General features: G+C 42.1%; 1 protein-coding gene across 2 annotated transcripts; it reads right to left on the bottom strand.

The window, feature by feature from the left end:
* Positions 1 to 760: 760 nt before the first annotated feature.
* Positions 761 to 18,359, bottom strand: LOC137273288 (deoxyhypusine synthase-like). Of its 2 annotated transcripts, none has more exons than XM_067805839.1 (9): positions 18,248 to 18,359; positions 14,073 to 14,297; positions 8,425 to 8,589; positions 7,649 to 7,867; positions 7,119 to 7,205; positions 4,919 to 5,024; positions 4,460 to 4,563; positions 3,842 to 3,967; positions 761 to 2,845 (listed from the first exon to the last, which is right to left on the bottom strand). In XM_067805839.1, exons 2-9 carry the CDS (start codon positions 14,265 to 14,267, stop codon positions 2,747 to 2,749), a joined length of 1,101 nt encoding a protein of 366 aa, XP_067661940.1. In that variant the 5' UTR covers positions 14,268 to 14,297; positions 18,248 to 18,359; the 3' UTR covers positions 761 to 2,746. The 2 variants fall into 2 exon arrangements, with proteins under 2 accessions (XP_067661940.1, XP_067661941.1); XM_067805840.1 differs by lacking the exon at positions 18,248 to 18,359 and adding an exon at positions 16,938 to 18,186.
* Positions 18,360 to 18,405: the final 46 nt, after the last annotated feature.

Here is an 18,405-nt window from a genome sequence, read left to right as displayed (position 1 = left end):
TCAGCCACCTTTCTTTGTGAATTCTCCTTGATGGATAATAAACAGATTGCATATATATTTGCCTGTACCTCTGCACTTACCACTCTCACATACATACAACATTCCCATGCCATATGCTGGGTACCAGGTAGTAGAGCTGGCAGGTGGTTTTAGTAACGACTCGTCTGACATGAAAACCGGTACAATTCCCCATATCGACATTGTGTCAACCTCACCTACTTGCCTCCACGCGGACAGTGAGATTGCTACAAGTAACATAATACTAACACACTGGGTATACCTGCCCTGAGGACTGGGTCAGAACTGCTCACCTGCAACCCATGCTTGTCTACGGAGTCAAGAACATTATCAGACGATCAGGCTTGGTGACTTTCAGTGGAAGCACACCATCATATCCCATCATGTCAATCACTAGAGTGTCCAGATTGGTCCAGATTCCAAGTATTCACAGCCCACAAACATATAGCTGAAATATTGCTCAAACAAGCTCAAAATGGAGAGAGTGAGTCTCGTTTTGTCCCTTTTAGCAATATTATGACAGGGGACACCAGAAATGAGCTTCATACATGGGGAATGGAACACACGTGGAGAAATGAACCTGGATCTTTAATGTGACAAGCAAAATCTATTACCACTAGGTTGTCCTACCTCCCTGCACAAAATTTGGAAAATAAATTTACAAAATGCCTTCCGCTGCAACATAACCCATTTATCATGTCTCTGAATGAACAGAGGAACATAGAAAACAGAACACACAAGAAGTTGCTTAAAGTTATAATACATAAGACATAATATAATATCTTTATTCTGAGTGTTTTCCAAGGATCAAAGGTCCTCCATAATCAAAACAAAATATAACAAACAATACGATTCATAAATATACTGATGCTTCAAAATAAGAATGTTGTTTACAGGGGCCCGTTTCACGAAACTCTCGCAAGCCTAAGATCTCGTAAGTTTTCTCGTAGCCATTGTGCCTCCTATGTTGTAACACAGGAGTTATGGATACTACGAGAAAAGTTACGAGATCTTAGGCTTACGAGAGCTTTGTGAAACGGGGCCCTGGAGTGTTTCAGTCACATTGCTCTGTGAACATCTAGGTGGAAGTACAGCACTAGTTTGTAGTAGTTCACATCTTTGACAACAATCCATCTTTTCTTACTTAATGAACAGATTATTTGTTGACAACAAACAAACATATATATGACTCTTGGGTCCATAACTTTTCATATGTGGTTGAACATACCCCCACAAATTTTGATTTCTTTAGGCAATACCATTTTACTGTCAATAATGCCAAAACCATGTTTGTTGTTCATTTTGCACAGAATCATACCATGGGTTGGTAAATGTATAGTGCTTCTGTTGAAATAGGTTTGAAGGTTGTTGTGTGTATTACTAGGCATCTAGTACCTGTGTAGCTCTCTTTGTTCATCAATACATTAGAAGAAAATACAAAAGTTTGCCACCCCACCCAAATCGCTTGAAACTGGAAGTTACTGTGAAACACACATACACACATGTATGCAGCTGGTAAACATTATCAAGGCACATATGTCTTAGTCAAAGATCAGATGGTTTCTCTAAGGCTCAGGGGAAATAACTCTGCAGCGCAAAATGGACTCCATCAGATCAGCAAGAAGCAAGATATGCACCAGTCCCATCATGTCTTCTGAACACAACCGAGAATAAGTTGGACTAGACAATAACAATAAGAAGTAGATGCTGTGAAACGGCCTTCACCATGATAAGCTAGGGTTAGTTCAGCAAGAGATACAATTACTTTGACCAGGTGAAATAATGTAACTGTGAGAGTACGATCATTTTTTTGAAATTGTCAAAAGGCATATTATCCCATCTATGGTTCTGCCAACAGTACATCACAGTCAGGATATTGTCAGTACCAGGTGTTGATATCAACCCTTCCTAGAAATCACTTTGATATGTCACATGCAAGAAAGTCTAAGAGATGGTAATGTAACCATGGAAACAAGTATTAGTTCAGTAGTGCTTCATTGATTCATGCTTTTCAAGCATCGCTTGAGAAATGGTGATGTAACCATGGGAACAAGTATTAGTTCAGTAGTGCTTCATAGATTCATGCTTTTCAAGCATTGCTTGAGAAATGGTGATGTAACCTATCGGAACACATATTAGTTCCGTAGTGCTTCATAGTTCCGTAGTGCTTCATAGATTAATGCTTTTCACGCATCGCTTGAGAAATGGTGATGTAACCTATTGGAACAAATATTAGTTCCGTAGTGCTTCATAGTTCCGCAGTGCTTCATAGATTCATGCTTTTCAAGCATCGCTTGAGAAATGGTGATGTAACCTATCGGAACAAATATTAGTTCCGTAGTGCTTCATAGATTCATGCTTTTCAAGCATCGCTTGAGAAATGGTGATGTAACCATGGGAACAAGTATTAGTTCAGTAGTGCTTCATAGATTCGTGCTTTTCAAGCATCGCTTGAGAAATGGTGTGGTAACCATGGCAACAATGGATCAGTGGTGGTTTTTATAGCTAGTCCCATTGACCAAGGTCTGTGAGATGTTAATAAAACCATGGAAACAAAACCTCAGTTTTACTGTGCCACATAGATCCTGCCCATCATACAGATATGGTGACATAACCATGGCAACTGTGGATTAGCCATGTTACATACATCTGGACCCATCATGCTATGTTTGAAATGGTGATGTAACCATGGGAACAAGCAGGATGTGGGTTGTCTGAAATCTATACTTCATGGTCGATTCTTGTAGAATTCTTCATATTGCTTTTCCCTCCTTGCAAATGTTTCGGCCACCATCAATGGGAACACAAGACTGGCCTCTGCACACACCTGGGGAATAAACAACATTACTCAGCATCACTATTATTGGGGCACCAACACTTGACTCATCACACACCTGGAGAAAAAAAATGACTCAATATCACTAATGGGACCATTAGAACTGCCTCGCCACACACTGGGAAACTTGTTTATCAACCCATAATGAACTGATACATAAACAATATTGGTGCAAAAAATATCATTTGATAAAGCCGATTATACCACAAATTTAACTGAATATGGACACTACACAAAGAAAATATTGGTGTGGACAATGAATAACATTTGTTGAAGAAACCAGGTGCAATGGTAGAATCACTGTCAGATGTAAGGTCATAATGCTTGCATTTCTATTCCAGTGATAACTACCAATGTTCATCCAAAGTCTGTCTTCTCAGTCTCTTCTCAGACCATATCACACCAGAACACCTCCCCCTCTCTATTGAGTCAACCCATGTAAATCTGTGAGAATCCTAAAAGGTTGCAACTGTTTAAGCAACCAATGCTTGTAGTAAGTGGTGACTAACAAGATCGGGTTATCATGTTCGTGGACTTGGTTGGCACATGACATTGCATCCCAACTGCTCAGATCAAGGCACATGCTGTTGATCACTGGATTGTATCATCCAGATTCTCTAACTTACAGACCACCACCATATAGCTAGAATATTGCTGAAAGTAGTGTTAAACCACAAACAACCAACCAATGTAGAGAAGTGAGTGAGTGAGTTTAGTTTTACGCCGCACTCAGCAACATTCCAGCTATAAGGCAGGGGTCTGTAAACAATCGAGTCTGGACCATACAATCAAGTGATCAATGGCATGAGCATTGATCTGCGCAATTAGGAAACGATGACACATGTCAACCAAATCAGCAAGTCTGACCACCCAATCCTGTTAGTCGCCTCCTGTGACAAGCATAGTCCCCTTTTTATGGCAAGCATGGATTGGTGAAGGCCTATTCCACCCGAACTTCACAGGTTGTGGAGAAGTAGTTAACCTCACCTTGACAGGGTTGGCTGTTTTCCTGATCTTGCCCCAGGAAATAGCCTCATCAGGGCTGGCTCCAGAATCACTTCCATCGAACTCCGATGCTGTGTTGAGGTACACAGAGAAATCAGCTCCATTACGCTGAAATACGCAGGGAAATATGCAGGGGAATATGCAGTTCATGGAAGTGTTGATTATACGGTCAAAGGATATTTAAACAAAACAGGAATATGCAATAGATGTCACTTTCAAAAGAACATGCAAGGTTTACACATTATAAAATGATGACATTTTGTGGACAATTTACCTGGTATCCAAAACATAAGACTTAGGAGCAGAACTCATCGTGAACACTGGTGTTTTGATAAACAGAAAACTCACTGCTTGAGCTGATATATAATAGTATTTTCAGTCTTCCTCTCTGCATTCCCAAAAAACAATTCACTCACATACTAACTGATGATAAATGTTAGAACTGAAAATCTGCTGTCTCCTTCATCCTGGAGACCATACAGCTCAGTAAAATCATAGGAATTCATTACAATATTTCACGGACAGGCAAGAGTGGCAAAAGAGCTCATAGCCAAAATGTGGTTAGAATGCCATGAAATCTGTTGTAAGCATTACTCTCACCATCAGGTTGGCATTGGCGGTGTGGTGCTTGACAACGCCTCCACCAAGGATAATCATGCCTGAATTGACAGAGTACACAGCCTGGCTGTTGACCCGTCGGATGTCTGAAACAAGCAACATCATTAATACCCATTCACAGAAATCCAAGGACATTGGAGCTAATTGATGAGGAGTTCCTTGAGTCCCATTCGATAGTCAAGACCTGAGTTCAATTCCCCATATGGGTGCAATGTGTGATGCCCATTTCTGGTGTCCCTGCCATGATATTGCTGGAATGTTGCTAATAGTGGAGTAAAAGTATCCTCACTCACTAACCTTCCACCAAGGCAAGATGAGCCAACAGACCTGGATATGTGATTTTGTAACTCCACCATGCTTCCCCCTTGCCAAGTGAGCAAACCCCCTGGGTGGGGTAATAGACACTGCTGCTTAATAAAGAGATATAAGATGTTGCCCTACCTTCAACAAGGTCCAGGACAAGCCCAGGGTTCTTGAAGGAGTGGAAGTAGATCATATCCCCAAGAGAGCCATCAGTCAAGGCTGGACAGAAGACTGGAATGTTGTTCTAGACAGATGGAAACAGGAAAAACATATTCAGAACATACATAAAATACAATAAAATATAATTTCAAACTTGAGGTTTTCACAGAGCACCTGAAGCCCAGAAATGTTGAACTGACAGGATTCTTTTAAATATTCAGTGAGAGAGTAAGTTTAGTTTTACGCCGCACTCAGCAATATTCCAGCTATATGGTGGTGGTCTGTAAATAATCAAGTCTGGACCAGACAATCCAGTGATCAACAGCATGAGCATCAATCTGCGCAATTGGGAACTGATGATGTGTCAAGAAAGGCAGTGAGCCTGACCACCCGAACCCATTACTCGCCTCTTACAACAAGCATAGGTGCCTTTTATGGCAAGCATGGGTTGCTGAAGGCCTATTCTACCCCGGACCTTCAATGGTATTTTAAATATTCAAGACAGTTTTAAAACATGCCAGATAAAGTGAATGAGTGAATTTAGATTTAAGTCATATCAGCAATATTTCAGCCATATTGTGACTAAAACAAGCTGTAGATATATAGTAATTAAAAGCAAAATTACAAACACATGTCAGTGAAGGACAGAAAAACAACTAGATTATCACAGACACAAACTTATAACTAGCAACCAAAGCTGAAACATTTTAATAAAAGATGGCAATACAAAAAATAACAGGCTATAGATCATCAATATGCCTTATGAAGATGTTTAAGAAAAAAATATATGTCCACAAACATCACTACAGATACTCTGATACTCTTGCATGTCCTTAATGCAGGAAACAATTTTTCAAAACAGATGTGAAACCCATGGGTTAGGGACTGGGTGATAAGACTTGCCTGACATGACTCGTACATGCCAGAGTTCCAAGCAGCAGAGACCTATACTCTTGACAACTCATGTGGTGAATGTTCGTGTGTTCAATAGCAAATACAATCCTATGCTAAAATCACATCCTTAACAATTTGATAAATATTCACAAGTACCCTGGATACATCTATGGCTGGACTCGATAACTGTATTACCTGAGGTAAGTCATTACGTCAAAAATCACGCAGACAAACAGACAGGTCTGAAACCTTCATAAAATGTATGCACAGATGCACCGACGCCATCTCTGCCACCCGATTTGGCGCTGAGATCCTGACTGAACCCATACACCAGGTCGGATATAAGAGATTTGAGAGATGACCTCTGCTGATGCAACAAATTTGAGACACCAGTTAATGACAAAGGTGACGGTGCAGAAACAGTAACAATGGAATGTGACGGTTGTGGGGATGGGGTGGCAACTGAATCAGTATGCTTTGCCTGTTTGGCCACAACTTCAGATGCAGCTGAAGAGGAGAGAGTAGCACGCAAATCTTTAGATTTCTTGTGCTTGGTGGAATGCTTTCTAGAAGGGGAGTCCTGACCCCAAATATCAACCCCCGCCCGAAGCAAGTTAGTGTAGAAAATCATATCAGTATAACGGCTTTTGCGTGTCTTATCCGAGAACGCCCAGAGAAGCGGACACCCCGGATCATCATACACCTCCCCAGTCAGGCATCTTAGACACACCAAGTGTGAATCCTGCAGTGGTAAAAAACGCATTACAGGTGACACAGTTCTTAAACTGCTACAAAACAGAAATAGGCTGTATACAAAAAACCTGTCCTGCTCAAAAAGCACAAATATCATGTAAAAAACCTCACGCAAACACACAAGACAAAAACAAGTTTTTCGTTTTGTAAATATTTTAGTGAAAAATATGGTCACAACTGTCATAGGATTTTAAAATGGCTACTTTAATGCTTATGAGTACCCCAAGGAGGATCTCTTTTGAAAAAGAATCCTTCTACCTTCTTCAAGGTACCTCTATAACAAATGTGTTGGACATCAAGTTTAATCAGTCACAAAGTGAGTTATGATAGAAACTTTGTGATTGGTGCGTTCAACTTTCCAGTGTAGACACCTGATTGGATAAAGAGCCAGCAAAGGCAAGTACTACCATCGATGCATCCAGGTTACTAGTGGAAAGTCTTTTGGAACATGTATCAAGGTGATTATCAAGGATAGCCAATTTCAGTAAGTGTGGTGTGAGGACAAAGTGTATGGTTGGAAAATTTCACTGACCTTGTATGCCCAGTAGTAGATTGAGTCAGTGTTGTTGATCTCCTTCCCCAAACGTGCAATCATCTTTGAAGGACTCCATATGATTCCCTACAACAGTCAAACAGGAATCACTATAAACACTAAGTTTTTAGAGCAACATGCATAGTCAACCGTGAAGATCCAGGTTAGAATTGGTGTTCAGCAACCCAGACTTGTCGTAACAGGTGACAAACAGGACTGAGTGGTGATGTTTGATGACTTGGTTGACACATGTCATCATTCTTCAAACATGTAGATCAATTACACTGATCAATGGTTTGTCTGGTCCTGACTTAATTATTTACAAACAGGCACCATGTAGCTGGAACATTGCTGAGTGTGGCATTAAACAACACCAAAAAGAAACAAACACAAACACTGAACTCTTAAACTAAACAATGAAAGTCTTTCATGCTCAAAAGCATGAACACAGAACACAGAAAATATTACAAAAAAACTTTAATCAGTCAGGGAATTCTGAAGTAATTAATACTGTATTTTCAGAAACTCACTTCTTCCTTTTGTTCTGCCACCATCTTGTCAAGGATAGGCATGACCCAGTCCTCAAAGAAGCAGTAGTTCTCGTTAGGCACCAGCAGATTGCCGATACGGTTGATGCCTTTATCTCTCAGGTCTCGTCCACTCAGTGCGAAGTCACCTAGGTATGTGGGCGCCATACATTTGATGAAGTCTTCCTCTATCCCTCCTGCTGTTGTCACCACCACATCTACCTAAGGTGAAGGACAAAGTCAATACTGAGCACTCAGGGTCAACTGAATCACTTACTGCTGTAAGTCATTTGACAACATTTTCAGCAGATCTTTGTGTTAAGGTATGGACTTTCATTAAGAGCATTTACTGGACTAACCTAGTATTTATTATCAATTATTATCTATTAAGTATTATTTATTATTTACTAGACTTCCCTTCGGATGACAACAATAGATAGGCTACCACCTGACCCAAAAGGTTGATAGCATCAAGAATTAGGGATGCCAATAAAACATCGAACGATGCAATTATCAATACATTCAAAACTGTATCAGTAGTTAGTTTTAAAAGTATTAGTTTAGATATGCACTTGATCTTAGGGTCCATAAATACTGGACATCCTGTTTAATCAATGAACCACTAAAATTTAATAAACAAATTTAACAGGTTCTTTCGAATCTGCACATAACTGGTGTTGTATAAAATTTCAGAAGCAACACCCACTCCTTATGTTAGTTCGGGCTTCTTTTTGATGTTAATGGATCCTTGATGAAGTGACGATTTACTATGAACTCACCATGTTGTGTTGGATGAGATAGCGGATCACTTCTCTGACACCAGAGGAGACGAGGTTGGACGTGTAACTGAGGAAGATGGTGCAGTTTGATCTCTCTCTTTCACAGGGGTTGAGGTTAATCTTATGCAGGTCTTCAGGTGACATCGGCTGTAGCTTACAGTCAATCTGTGAATGAGTAAGGTGAGTGAAAGAGTATAGTTGATAGCAATATTCCAGCAATATCATGGACACCAGAAATGGGTTTCACATACTGTACTCATACTGGGAATCTAACCTAGGTCTGAGGCAATGGTTTAACCACTGTTCGATCCTACCGCCCCACAGTCAATCTGTACACACTACACCACAGTGTAGAATGTAACATGTGGGATGAATCGACTCATGACTCACGCTTTGTCTGTGAATAAAGAGGAGAATACAGCTTATTGAGAAAGGGGAATCACAGTTCATTTTCAGATTTTCAGTGTTTTCAATGGTCACTAAATAAACTTTGACAAACCTGTAGAGGTTTCCAATTCTTTGCATTTTCTGCTGTCACGTTACAGTTGTATCAATGTTTTAATAAAATGTTTTGCAATAAACAAAAAGTCTTTCTTGTTCATTATACGGCCCCTCATCACATGGAGTCACTCAGCTGCTGCGCATGCACAGGCAACCAGGTAAGCATCCAAGCCCATATCATCATTCCTTCTGCTGCATAATGCAGTGAACAGAATTGCGGGGAGGTGGGTGGCCCTACCCCAAGGACGATTCTCTTCAAAGAATTGGAAACCTCAACCGGTTTGTCTAATTCTTTTTCGTAAAGATCGTCCTTGGGGTACATATTTGCTTAAACTCAAACATCCAAAGACCGGAGGCTAGGGAGGAGGGAATTCTGGTTCAGTACGTAATAATAGCGATAGTAATTACGAAAATTTACTTACAAATATTCTCACCTGTGTACTCCTGATGAGCTTCCGCGAGAGGCATTATGGGAATGAACTGACAGGGAGCAACCACACCAATACCGACCTCAGAGCTAAGCATGATATGAATAGCACTGTAAAAGTGCAAACATTACCCCGCCCACATCGTGATTTCTATAGAGAGCACCATAAGGCGGAAAATCCAAGCGAAGACTGGCAACAAATCGATCTAGATCTCAGTCATGGGATATGTCAACAGTGGAGATATGCACTTATACGCAGTATATCAGCAGCGTCAACTGTCAATCAATCAAGACTCACTCGGCCAGGGTGGCAAGACATTGTCGACAGGAGAGAACAGCATGGCTTAACCGCGCACGCTCACGTGAGTACGTATCAAGCTGATAGTGCTTGATGAACATGCTAGGCCTGCTCCAAATAGCAGCAGAGCAAATCTCTTCAATGGGCATTGTCGATGTGAATGCTTTGGAAGCGGCTACTGCCCTGACCGAGTGAGCCTTCAACCCCTCATGGGGAGGCTTGCCCTCAGCCTGGTACGCAACACAGATGACTGAAACTAGCCAGTCGAATGGGGTCTGTTTACTAGCCGGCAACCCATCCTTCCCACCACTAAGACAAGAGAACAGATGGGTACCTGTACGGATCCCTTGGGTTTGTTTGATATAGACCTTGAGGGTCTTACGGACATCCAACGGGTGAGTGCTTGTTGCAGAGGTCCCTGATGTAGAAGGCTGAGTGAGAGTGGGAAGTTCGATAGGAGCTGCCACATGGAAAGCGTGATCGATCTTCGGACGGTAAGAATCCGGGAGGCGAATACTGACACGGTCTGGGTGGAACACAGTCAGCGCCGGGTCTGCAGACATGCATGTAAACCCTTCTCCCAGATGTTACCGCCACCAGAAATACGGCCTTTCATGTTAACAGCTGAATGGACATAGCCGATAGACGTGAGAAAGTAGGACCAGAGAGCCAATCAAGCACGATTGACAAATCCTAAGGTGGGCTGGTACACCTGACAGCAGGTCGAACCCGATCCACACCAGCGAAGAAGCGCTGTGTAAGAGGGTGCTGCCCCAGAACAGCACCATCGACAGGGGTGTGAAAGGTGGAAATAGTGGTGGAGTTTGTAAAAACTCAAATACTCGGACTAAATCCGCAGAAAAGGGATCTGCAATCCCGCCTCAAAGCCAGAATTGTGTCTGGAACTGCCACAGGAATTCCGCGTGCCTTGAGGCTAGACCTGACAGAGGCCAAGCCACCCACTGACTCCGTGGATCGGGGTGTGGCGTGCCGTTCTGAGTGAGAATGTCTGGTCGCAAAGGTAATAGAACAGGTGGCTGAGCCAGAAACCTGAGAATTAACGGAAACCAGTTCTGTGACAGCCAAAGCGGTGGCAGGAGCATGGGGCGCATCATCAACCGTGCCCGCCACACCACAGAGACGGTCGCTGCCATGTGATCCAAGAGCCTAAGCCAAGTTCGCGCCAGGGCATGCGACTGTGAGAGGAAGGAAGACACCATCTCCCGTACTCTGCTGACTCGATCGGGCGACAGACACAAGACCCTGATGTGTTGTGAACCTCCCCCAAGAAAAACAAATCCTGTGAGGATACCAGGTCAGACTTCTTGAGGTTGATGATCCACCATGGCCAAACTAGAATATCTATCACTGTGTGAGTAGAATCTAGACTCGCTGGTTGAGATAGCGCACTGAGCAGCCAGTCGTCCAGGTAAGGTTGACAACGCCTTCCCTGCGACCTGGCTAGAGTAGCCAGCACTATCATGAGTTTGGTGAACACCCTTTGGGCCAAAGATGCGAAGAGGAGCACCGTGAACTTGTAACACACTCCGCATTAAGAGAATCGGAGCAACGGTTTGAACAACAGGTGTATCAGCACATGAAGATATGCATCCTTGAGGTCGATCGACGTAAGCCAATCGACGGGCTGAACAGCAGAGATCACAGATCGAAGTGTCTCTGTCCTGAAGGATGGCACTTCTATCATGCGGTTCAACCCCTTGAGGTTGAGAATGGGGCGCAATCCACCAGCCTTCTTCGGAACGAGGAAGTATGAGGAGTAAAATCCCGTCTGTTCCTCGCCTGGGGTTACACACCCTATTGCGGACTTATCCAGCAAAGCCTGAACCTCGTCCTGCAGAAGGCCTGCCTTGATCCGACAGGACAGCTGTGGTAGATGGCCGACGCACATAGTGGACAACAAGGATTTTGCATTGCCTTCTCCCATTCCGGTTGGAAAAGGGAGAGGCGACCACCCACTTGGACATGAGGCAGGAGTGTGTAAGTAGTCCCTTGTACCACCGAAGGTGACTCAGGAGCGCGGGGGTAGAAAGTCACAGGTAAAAGATGTCGCAGCCGCTGCCGTCTCCCGAATGACCTGCTGTGTCCCCGGAAACGTCACTCCCAGCCGAAACGCAAGGGCCAGCAAGCTTTGCTGTGTCGCTGCCGAGTGACGAAATGTCGACAGTCACAGCTTGCACATCCTCATGACTGCTCACAACACCGTACACGCCGCCGATCTCAACAAGTCGCATGTCAGGTGGGCCTACACTTCGGAAAGCTGACCTCTGTAATGAGGAGAGGTAAGCTGCATAGACCACTACCCTAACCTGCTGCATGGCATTCCAAATGAACTTCTCATAGGTCTGGTATGGCTGCCGCAGGGGGGCGTCTGACTGGGCAAAAGGTGGAACTAAACGTCCTTGCTTGGCAGCCAAAGCTGCACGCAAGGAAGCCGAGGCTCCCTCTAGGCCGACTGAAGTGAACACACACTCATCCACAATCGGTACTATGAACAGAGAATCGTCCCCCAGCTGGTAGCGCCGAACAAAGCGGTAAATCAAAGCGAAGGTGTGTCCCAGCAAGGAGGGGATCCATCACATCCCGAAGAATGTAGAGCTGTGTCTGCGAGGGTTGTCCAGGAAAAAACGTCCTTGCCAGGCAGGCGGAACTCAGCCGAGTCCAGGAGGCTAGTTGGAACTGCGGCCTAGGGAGTAGCCTGTGCGATACGATGACACACCTCCCTCAAGGCTGAGGAAAAGCGGAAAGCTCCCTCAGGCTCCTCAACCTCCCCGTCCATAGCCTCGATCTCAGAACCCAAGACCGAGGCCAAATCCTCTCGAAAAGAGGATCCACACCCGAACCCCGTGAACGATCGAACCACAGCGGGGAAGCCGTGAACGATCGAACCACAGCAGGGAAGGAAGTGCCCAAGACACCTTCCACTCCAGTCACCGAACCAGTATCATCCCCGGTCCTGAGACGCACTAGGAAGCTTGGACGGAACTGAGGCCTTCGCTCTCATGGGGAGGGGTGGCGAAGAGACCGAAACCCCATGAATCCTCAATGGACCCTGTGCCAAGACCGAGAGATAGCCAAGGCGTCTGGACCCAAGGCCAAAGGCAACGTATCAACAGACAACTCCAGGCTAGTGAAGCGAACAGAGCCCTGCGATTCGCCCCACAAACTCCCCGTCCCCAGCCCAGTGTGAGTGAGGAACTCCTTCTGGAGACCTCCAACTGACTCACGAACGAGTGACTTTACCAAGTCCATGTGCTGCTGAAATAACTGGGTGATAAGTGACATATCAAAACCAAATGTAGGACTGCGCTGTAGGGACAGACTTCGGTTTGCTCAATTTAGACATAGGGTCTTAAGTCTTATCATGCTTAGCTCTCTTAGTCTTAGACAGGGGAAACTCTGTCGGCTACCCTCCCGCCTCCTGTAACTCTTTATAGAAGAAGAAATCTGCGGCCCTCCATTTACGGGCCCTGGGGAAGAAACCCAGATTTGCACACCTCGGACTCATGGCCTGCCTTCTCCAGACAGTATAGGCATTTGTCATGCTTATCTTGGGGAGGGATGTTTGTCCCACAAGTAGCACACGCCACAAAAGCCTGAAAGCCAATATGCCAAGAATAAGCTGACGGCGAAATACAGCAGCACATAAAAGACTAACACATACAAAACATTGAAAAAATTACGTGGATACCGACAACATGAACTAGTTGGTACTAGACGCAATATTTCAACACGCGGGGGTGCCAGCTTCCCGCCATGGGAAAGCAACAAGTGCATAACCCACGAGAAAGCCTGCACTAATAAAAAGTCATAGACAAACAAGTTAACTCTTGGTTCAAATAAACGTTTCATTTTCTCTCTTAACAAACTATTAAACCATACATATAGTAGGGGAAGACTCAGGCATCTTCACAGCATACATGAGAAGAGTGTAACTTTATCTTTGTTTCAATTCTTTTTCCATCACATATGTACAGCACGGTGACAGCAGAAGGAATGATACAGGCTTGGATGCTTATCTGGTTGTCTGCGCACGCACGGCAAGGGGTGACTCCACATGGTGAGGAACCATATAATGAACAAAAAAGACTATTTGTTTATTGTACAATATTTTATTAAGACATTGATACAACTGTCATGAGACATTTTCCGACAGCAGAAAATGTATATGGTATAACTGTGATTGTGATGTTCGGAAATCTAAATATTGAAACCCCCATACATGATACATGATCTGTCTGTTTTCAGGACCAGGACCCAGAAATCTTACATACATTATGACTGGGGCAATGTGCCAAACTGATGCATTGCCAACCTGTTATTATGAGATAAGGTCACGGTTAACCATCACCATAGATTGGTGATTCCCTTCTTAGCACTGTTTATTGTTGGTGTCAATCTTACCATTCTGTTTATTTCTTCTATTGCCCTGCCAAAATTAGTTGCTTGAAAACCACTTCTCCTGTAGGATTCCATCAGCTTGTGGTAGTTGATGCCTTCATTGAAATCATATCCCTTGACAGTAGGAGTGCCATCTGGCATGGGAGAGCTCTTCGCTAGAACAGCCTCGGTGGCTACGGATGGAGGAAGATTATCCATTCTGATGTGCTTGAACTGCCTGTTGAATAACTGCAAATGGATGTTTTACAGAGTCCAAAATTAACATAATTCCACAAACACAAGAATATTAACATTTCGGAATGACTTCTTTGAGAGGTACTTGGAAGCACTAAAGAAGAAGAAGAATATATGGATGAACGACTTCTATATTAAATGGACAAATATATCCAATTCATCAGCATCTTACTATCTATCATGAAACATGAACACCATGAACTGGCTTGCATAAACATAATGTATTCTGTGTTGACATAAAGGGTGGGTACATTGTGCCCTGGTTTAATTATCAATGAGGCACTAGTTTGAACCTCATCAGGTACAAATTGACAGAAATTCTGAAAAATTATTAAGTTTTCTATAAGAAATGGCCTTAATTGTTTCCAAAGTTTTAAATTTTGTCATGGATATCACATGTCTGGTCATGTGACATTTAGACCACCAACGTAAATGAGAAGAATACAGATGGGCTGGCTATTTGCAAAATGTGAACTGAATACTGTTTATATACATGTCATTTGAGCTGATAAAGGTAGACTCTTAATGGTCACATATACTCTAATAGGGTACAAATGCCAAATCATTTGCTGACATCGTTATAAATGAAACCCTGTCATTAAAACTGCTCATTTCGATCTTTAATTACCTTAAATCGACCTTTTTGTCAACAGTGCACAATTCTCATCCGCAAATGAAATTTCAACCAATCAGAGCGGCGTGTCTCTGTGACGTTATAGTGGCTATAGAAATGAGGGTCTGTGCAGTATTCATCTACATTCAGGGGTTAAACTATTTCGTTTACAGGTTTGTACAAACCTGAAATTGCGAAAGCTGTTGAGAAAAATGAAAGCTATGTGTTCTCACAATCTACTATCATTTAGTTTTGTCTCCTGCTTTGCCTAGTTTTCGAGTTACAACCCTTGTTTTCATAGACGATTCTGTCAAAATCACTTGGTGTCGTTAGGTTGCAAATCGTGTTAGGTGGTATAAACCTACACGTTATTTGTCATTATTCACTTGATGCTCAGTTAATGAATTTATAACAGGTATAATTAGTGGTAACGCCAATTAGATTACCCGACAAAGGCTCCCATTTGGCATTTCTTTTGTCTGGATCGATCAAAGGATTAACCGATAACACACTGATTGATTAATTAGTTTTATGGGGATTTAAAAGGGGGATTTGTCAAAAGGTAGTGTTTATGTATGTACATTTACTAATCTATACTGAATACACTCTGTCGTGCCTGTGTCTATGCAAAACAACACCCTTCTTTCAAAGGATTAACCGCCAATACATTGATTGATTGCTCATTATTGGCTAACTAAATAACTTTTTAAAAAGAATGACGCACAATATGGAATTAGTTGCCAGGTGTGCTATCTTGGGTAACCAATGAAACTATACAGCACTGTGAAAAACCTGAAACGATACATCACGTTTTCATATATTAGACTGTTAAAAGACACATCACTTGGGAAATCTGCAGATGAATTATATATCACTTGTTTTTGTGGATATTGATGGATACATTCCTTGAAGAAGGTAATAGCCTGACATTGCTCCTACAACTTTTATTTTAATATTTGCATTTTTGTTTTTAATAAGTTGTCGTAGCTTTCAACAGAATCATTGTTTTCGTCGTTAAGTGTAATGATGCAGACGACATACACTAGGGCGTGCCTGCGAATTATGATTCATATAGGAAAACTATGAAATGTCTACATATTACATTATTGTTATACATTCGCCAATCGCTTCTTTTAATTAAGTTTCAAAATTCATGCAAGTATGATTACAAAGTAATTAGGATTATGAGACCAAATATAAAGATATATATTGACATGTGTCTACAAACCAAGTAAATTTAGCAAGTGAAGAAATTTATCGCGCAGCATTTTCACTTCGACCCCGACCTCGCTTAGGTTATGTTACAGGCTGTGTCATGCGAACTCCTGTTGGTAATGATTCAAATACATGTTTATGTAGTTTTGATTTTCTAACTTGATGAAAACAAACCATACATAATCTCATTAATTCAAATGGATTTGACTTCACAATGTTCAAAAATGGCGGCGCCCTGTCTTGGGATGAATGCTATTTAAGTTTGTTTTCACCGACTTACAAAGGGACAATTACTTTCTACTGGTAATAAAATATGTATTTTATCGATGGACAATAGGATTTTGCATGACATTGCTTATTACATAACAATTTCATTCTTGGAAGTGAGGTGGAGGTCAATATAACATTGCTTGCAATATAAATGTCACCTCGACCCCCACCTTGCTTCCTTGGAAGAAGTCCTTATGTTAAAAGTTGTGTCATGCAAAATCCTTTTGGCCATGATTCAAATGCATATTTAACTACTAGTAAAAAGTAGTTTTGATTTTCTAACTTGATGAGAACAAATCATAATCTCAATAACTTTAGCCCGTGACTTCACGATTTTCAAAAATGGCGGCGCCCTGTCTGAGGATGAATGCTATTTAAGTGTGTTTTCACCGACTTACAAAATCAATATTACTTTCTACTGGTAGTAAAATATGTGTTCTATTGATGGACATTAGGATTTTACATGACATTGCTTTAACATAACAATTTCACTCTTGGAATCGGTCGATATATGGGGTCAATATAATATTACTTACGATAATATTGTCACTTCGACCACAACCTCGTTTCAGAGGAAGAAAACAATATATCCATGCAAAATCCTTTCGGTCAGCAATGTGTAGTAAGCAGTCTTGATTTTATAAACTCGATGAAACATGAACTCCATTTTCCATCCTGGAGCGAACCATCCGATATAGAAAAATAGTATATACCACAGGGTTCCACAAAGATCACTTCGCACACACTAACAACCAATAAAGCACAAACTACAGAGTCTGGTGGAAATCTGTGCATAGTGACACCATCACCTGATCCCAAGGAACAATTGACGGCAACACAACAATTCGGCATGTCTTTGGTGACGTCGAGAAATCAGCAAACTGATGAGCTTCCTACACATTTTCTATACATTTAAGGGGCAATCGTTCCTTCTATGACGTCACTGTAGGGCTCAGGCGACAGGGTTACGTAACCTGTCTGCAGTGTCGTTTGCGGGCGAGAGAGAAGCAGATGGCTTTTTAGCAACTTTTAAGTGCTTGCTATTAATTAACCACAAGTTTTTTTAAAAACAAATGGTGTTTCGTTTATAACTAACCAATAGTCTTTCATATGCAGTGATAAAAAGTGTACCAAAAAATTGAGTTTAGTGGTCCTTTAATCTAGGGTTAAAAAGTAGTAGTTTGCTGAACATGAGCTATAAGTTACGTTTGGTAAATTGAAAAAAAACATTTTAGAGTCCAGACAAATGAAAGTGGTGTCACCAGAAGATCAAACCTGCAGATATCATAAGTTATCGCTATGTATCATGAACTTTCAAAATGGGTGATAAAAGTTACATGGCAATCAAACTTGTGTGACTTGAGGACACTCTACATACCTTTCATAACATGTCAGGACTCAAAATGAACATTTATATAAAACTAAAACAGTTGGACAGACTCAGTGTCAAGCTGAGTCAATTTACACTCATCAATGACCTACTTAACATGTCTGAATTATTGATCATTGAAATGTACATTTTCCATAATAATGCCTGCCTGTAAACTATAGGCATAAGTGAAAAAAATGTCTATTACAATTGGATGTTTGGCGTGTAGGTTCACACACTATCATCGAGCAAGTCATCATCACAGCTGCTTATGTATCTTAAATGGTTGTTTGCCTTAAAAGACATGCCACTTTTAGAGAGTGCTTCTGGAGGGTGGCAGCGATATAGCGAGACAGTCGGCGCGCTATTTAGGGTAGTGCGATAACCGCTCTGAGGCCACTGGGCTTCGTCGGCTTGGGCAGGGCCAGGTAAACTGCATTCTGGTCTGGTCTGTTCGAGCATACATATAGTACTTACCCGGAACGGTGATCCCGAACTGTTATGAAGTAAATCTGAGAATATATGCGATCAACTCTAACCGGTGAAATGTTGTTGATCTCCGTCGATTGCTTCCGGTCACTCCAGACATGCGTATTTACCTGTAGTCTCTAATTTATAGACACTATAAATCTATT

This window comes from Haliotis asinina, chromosome 2, assembly GCF_037392515.1.
Source record: "Haliotis asinina isolate JCU_RB_2024 chromosome 2, JCU_Hal_asi_v2, whole genome shotgun sequence".
Classification (NCBI taxonomy): Eukaryota; Metazoa; Mollusca; class Gastropoda; order Lepetellida; family Haliotidae; genus Haliotis; species Haliotis asinina.
This window is presented reverse-complemented; position numbering and strand designations above follow the sequence as displayed.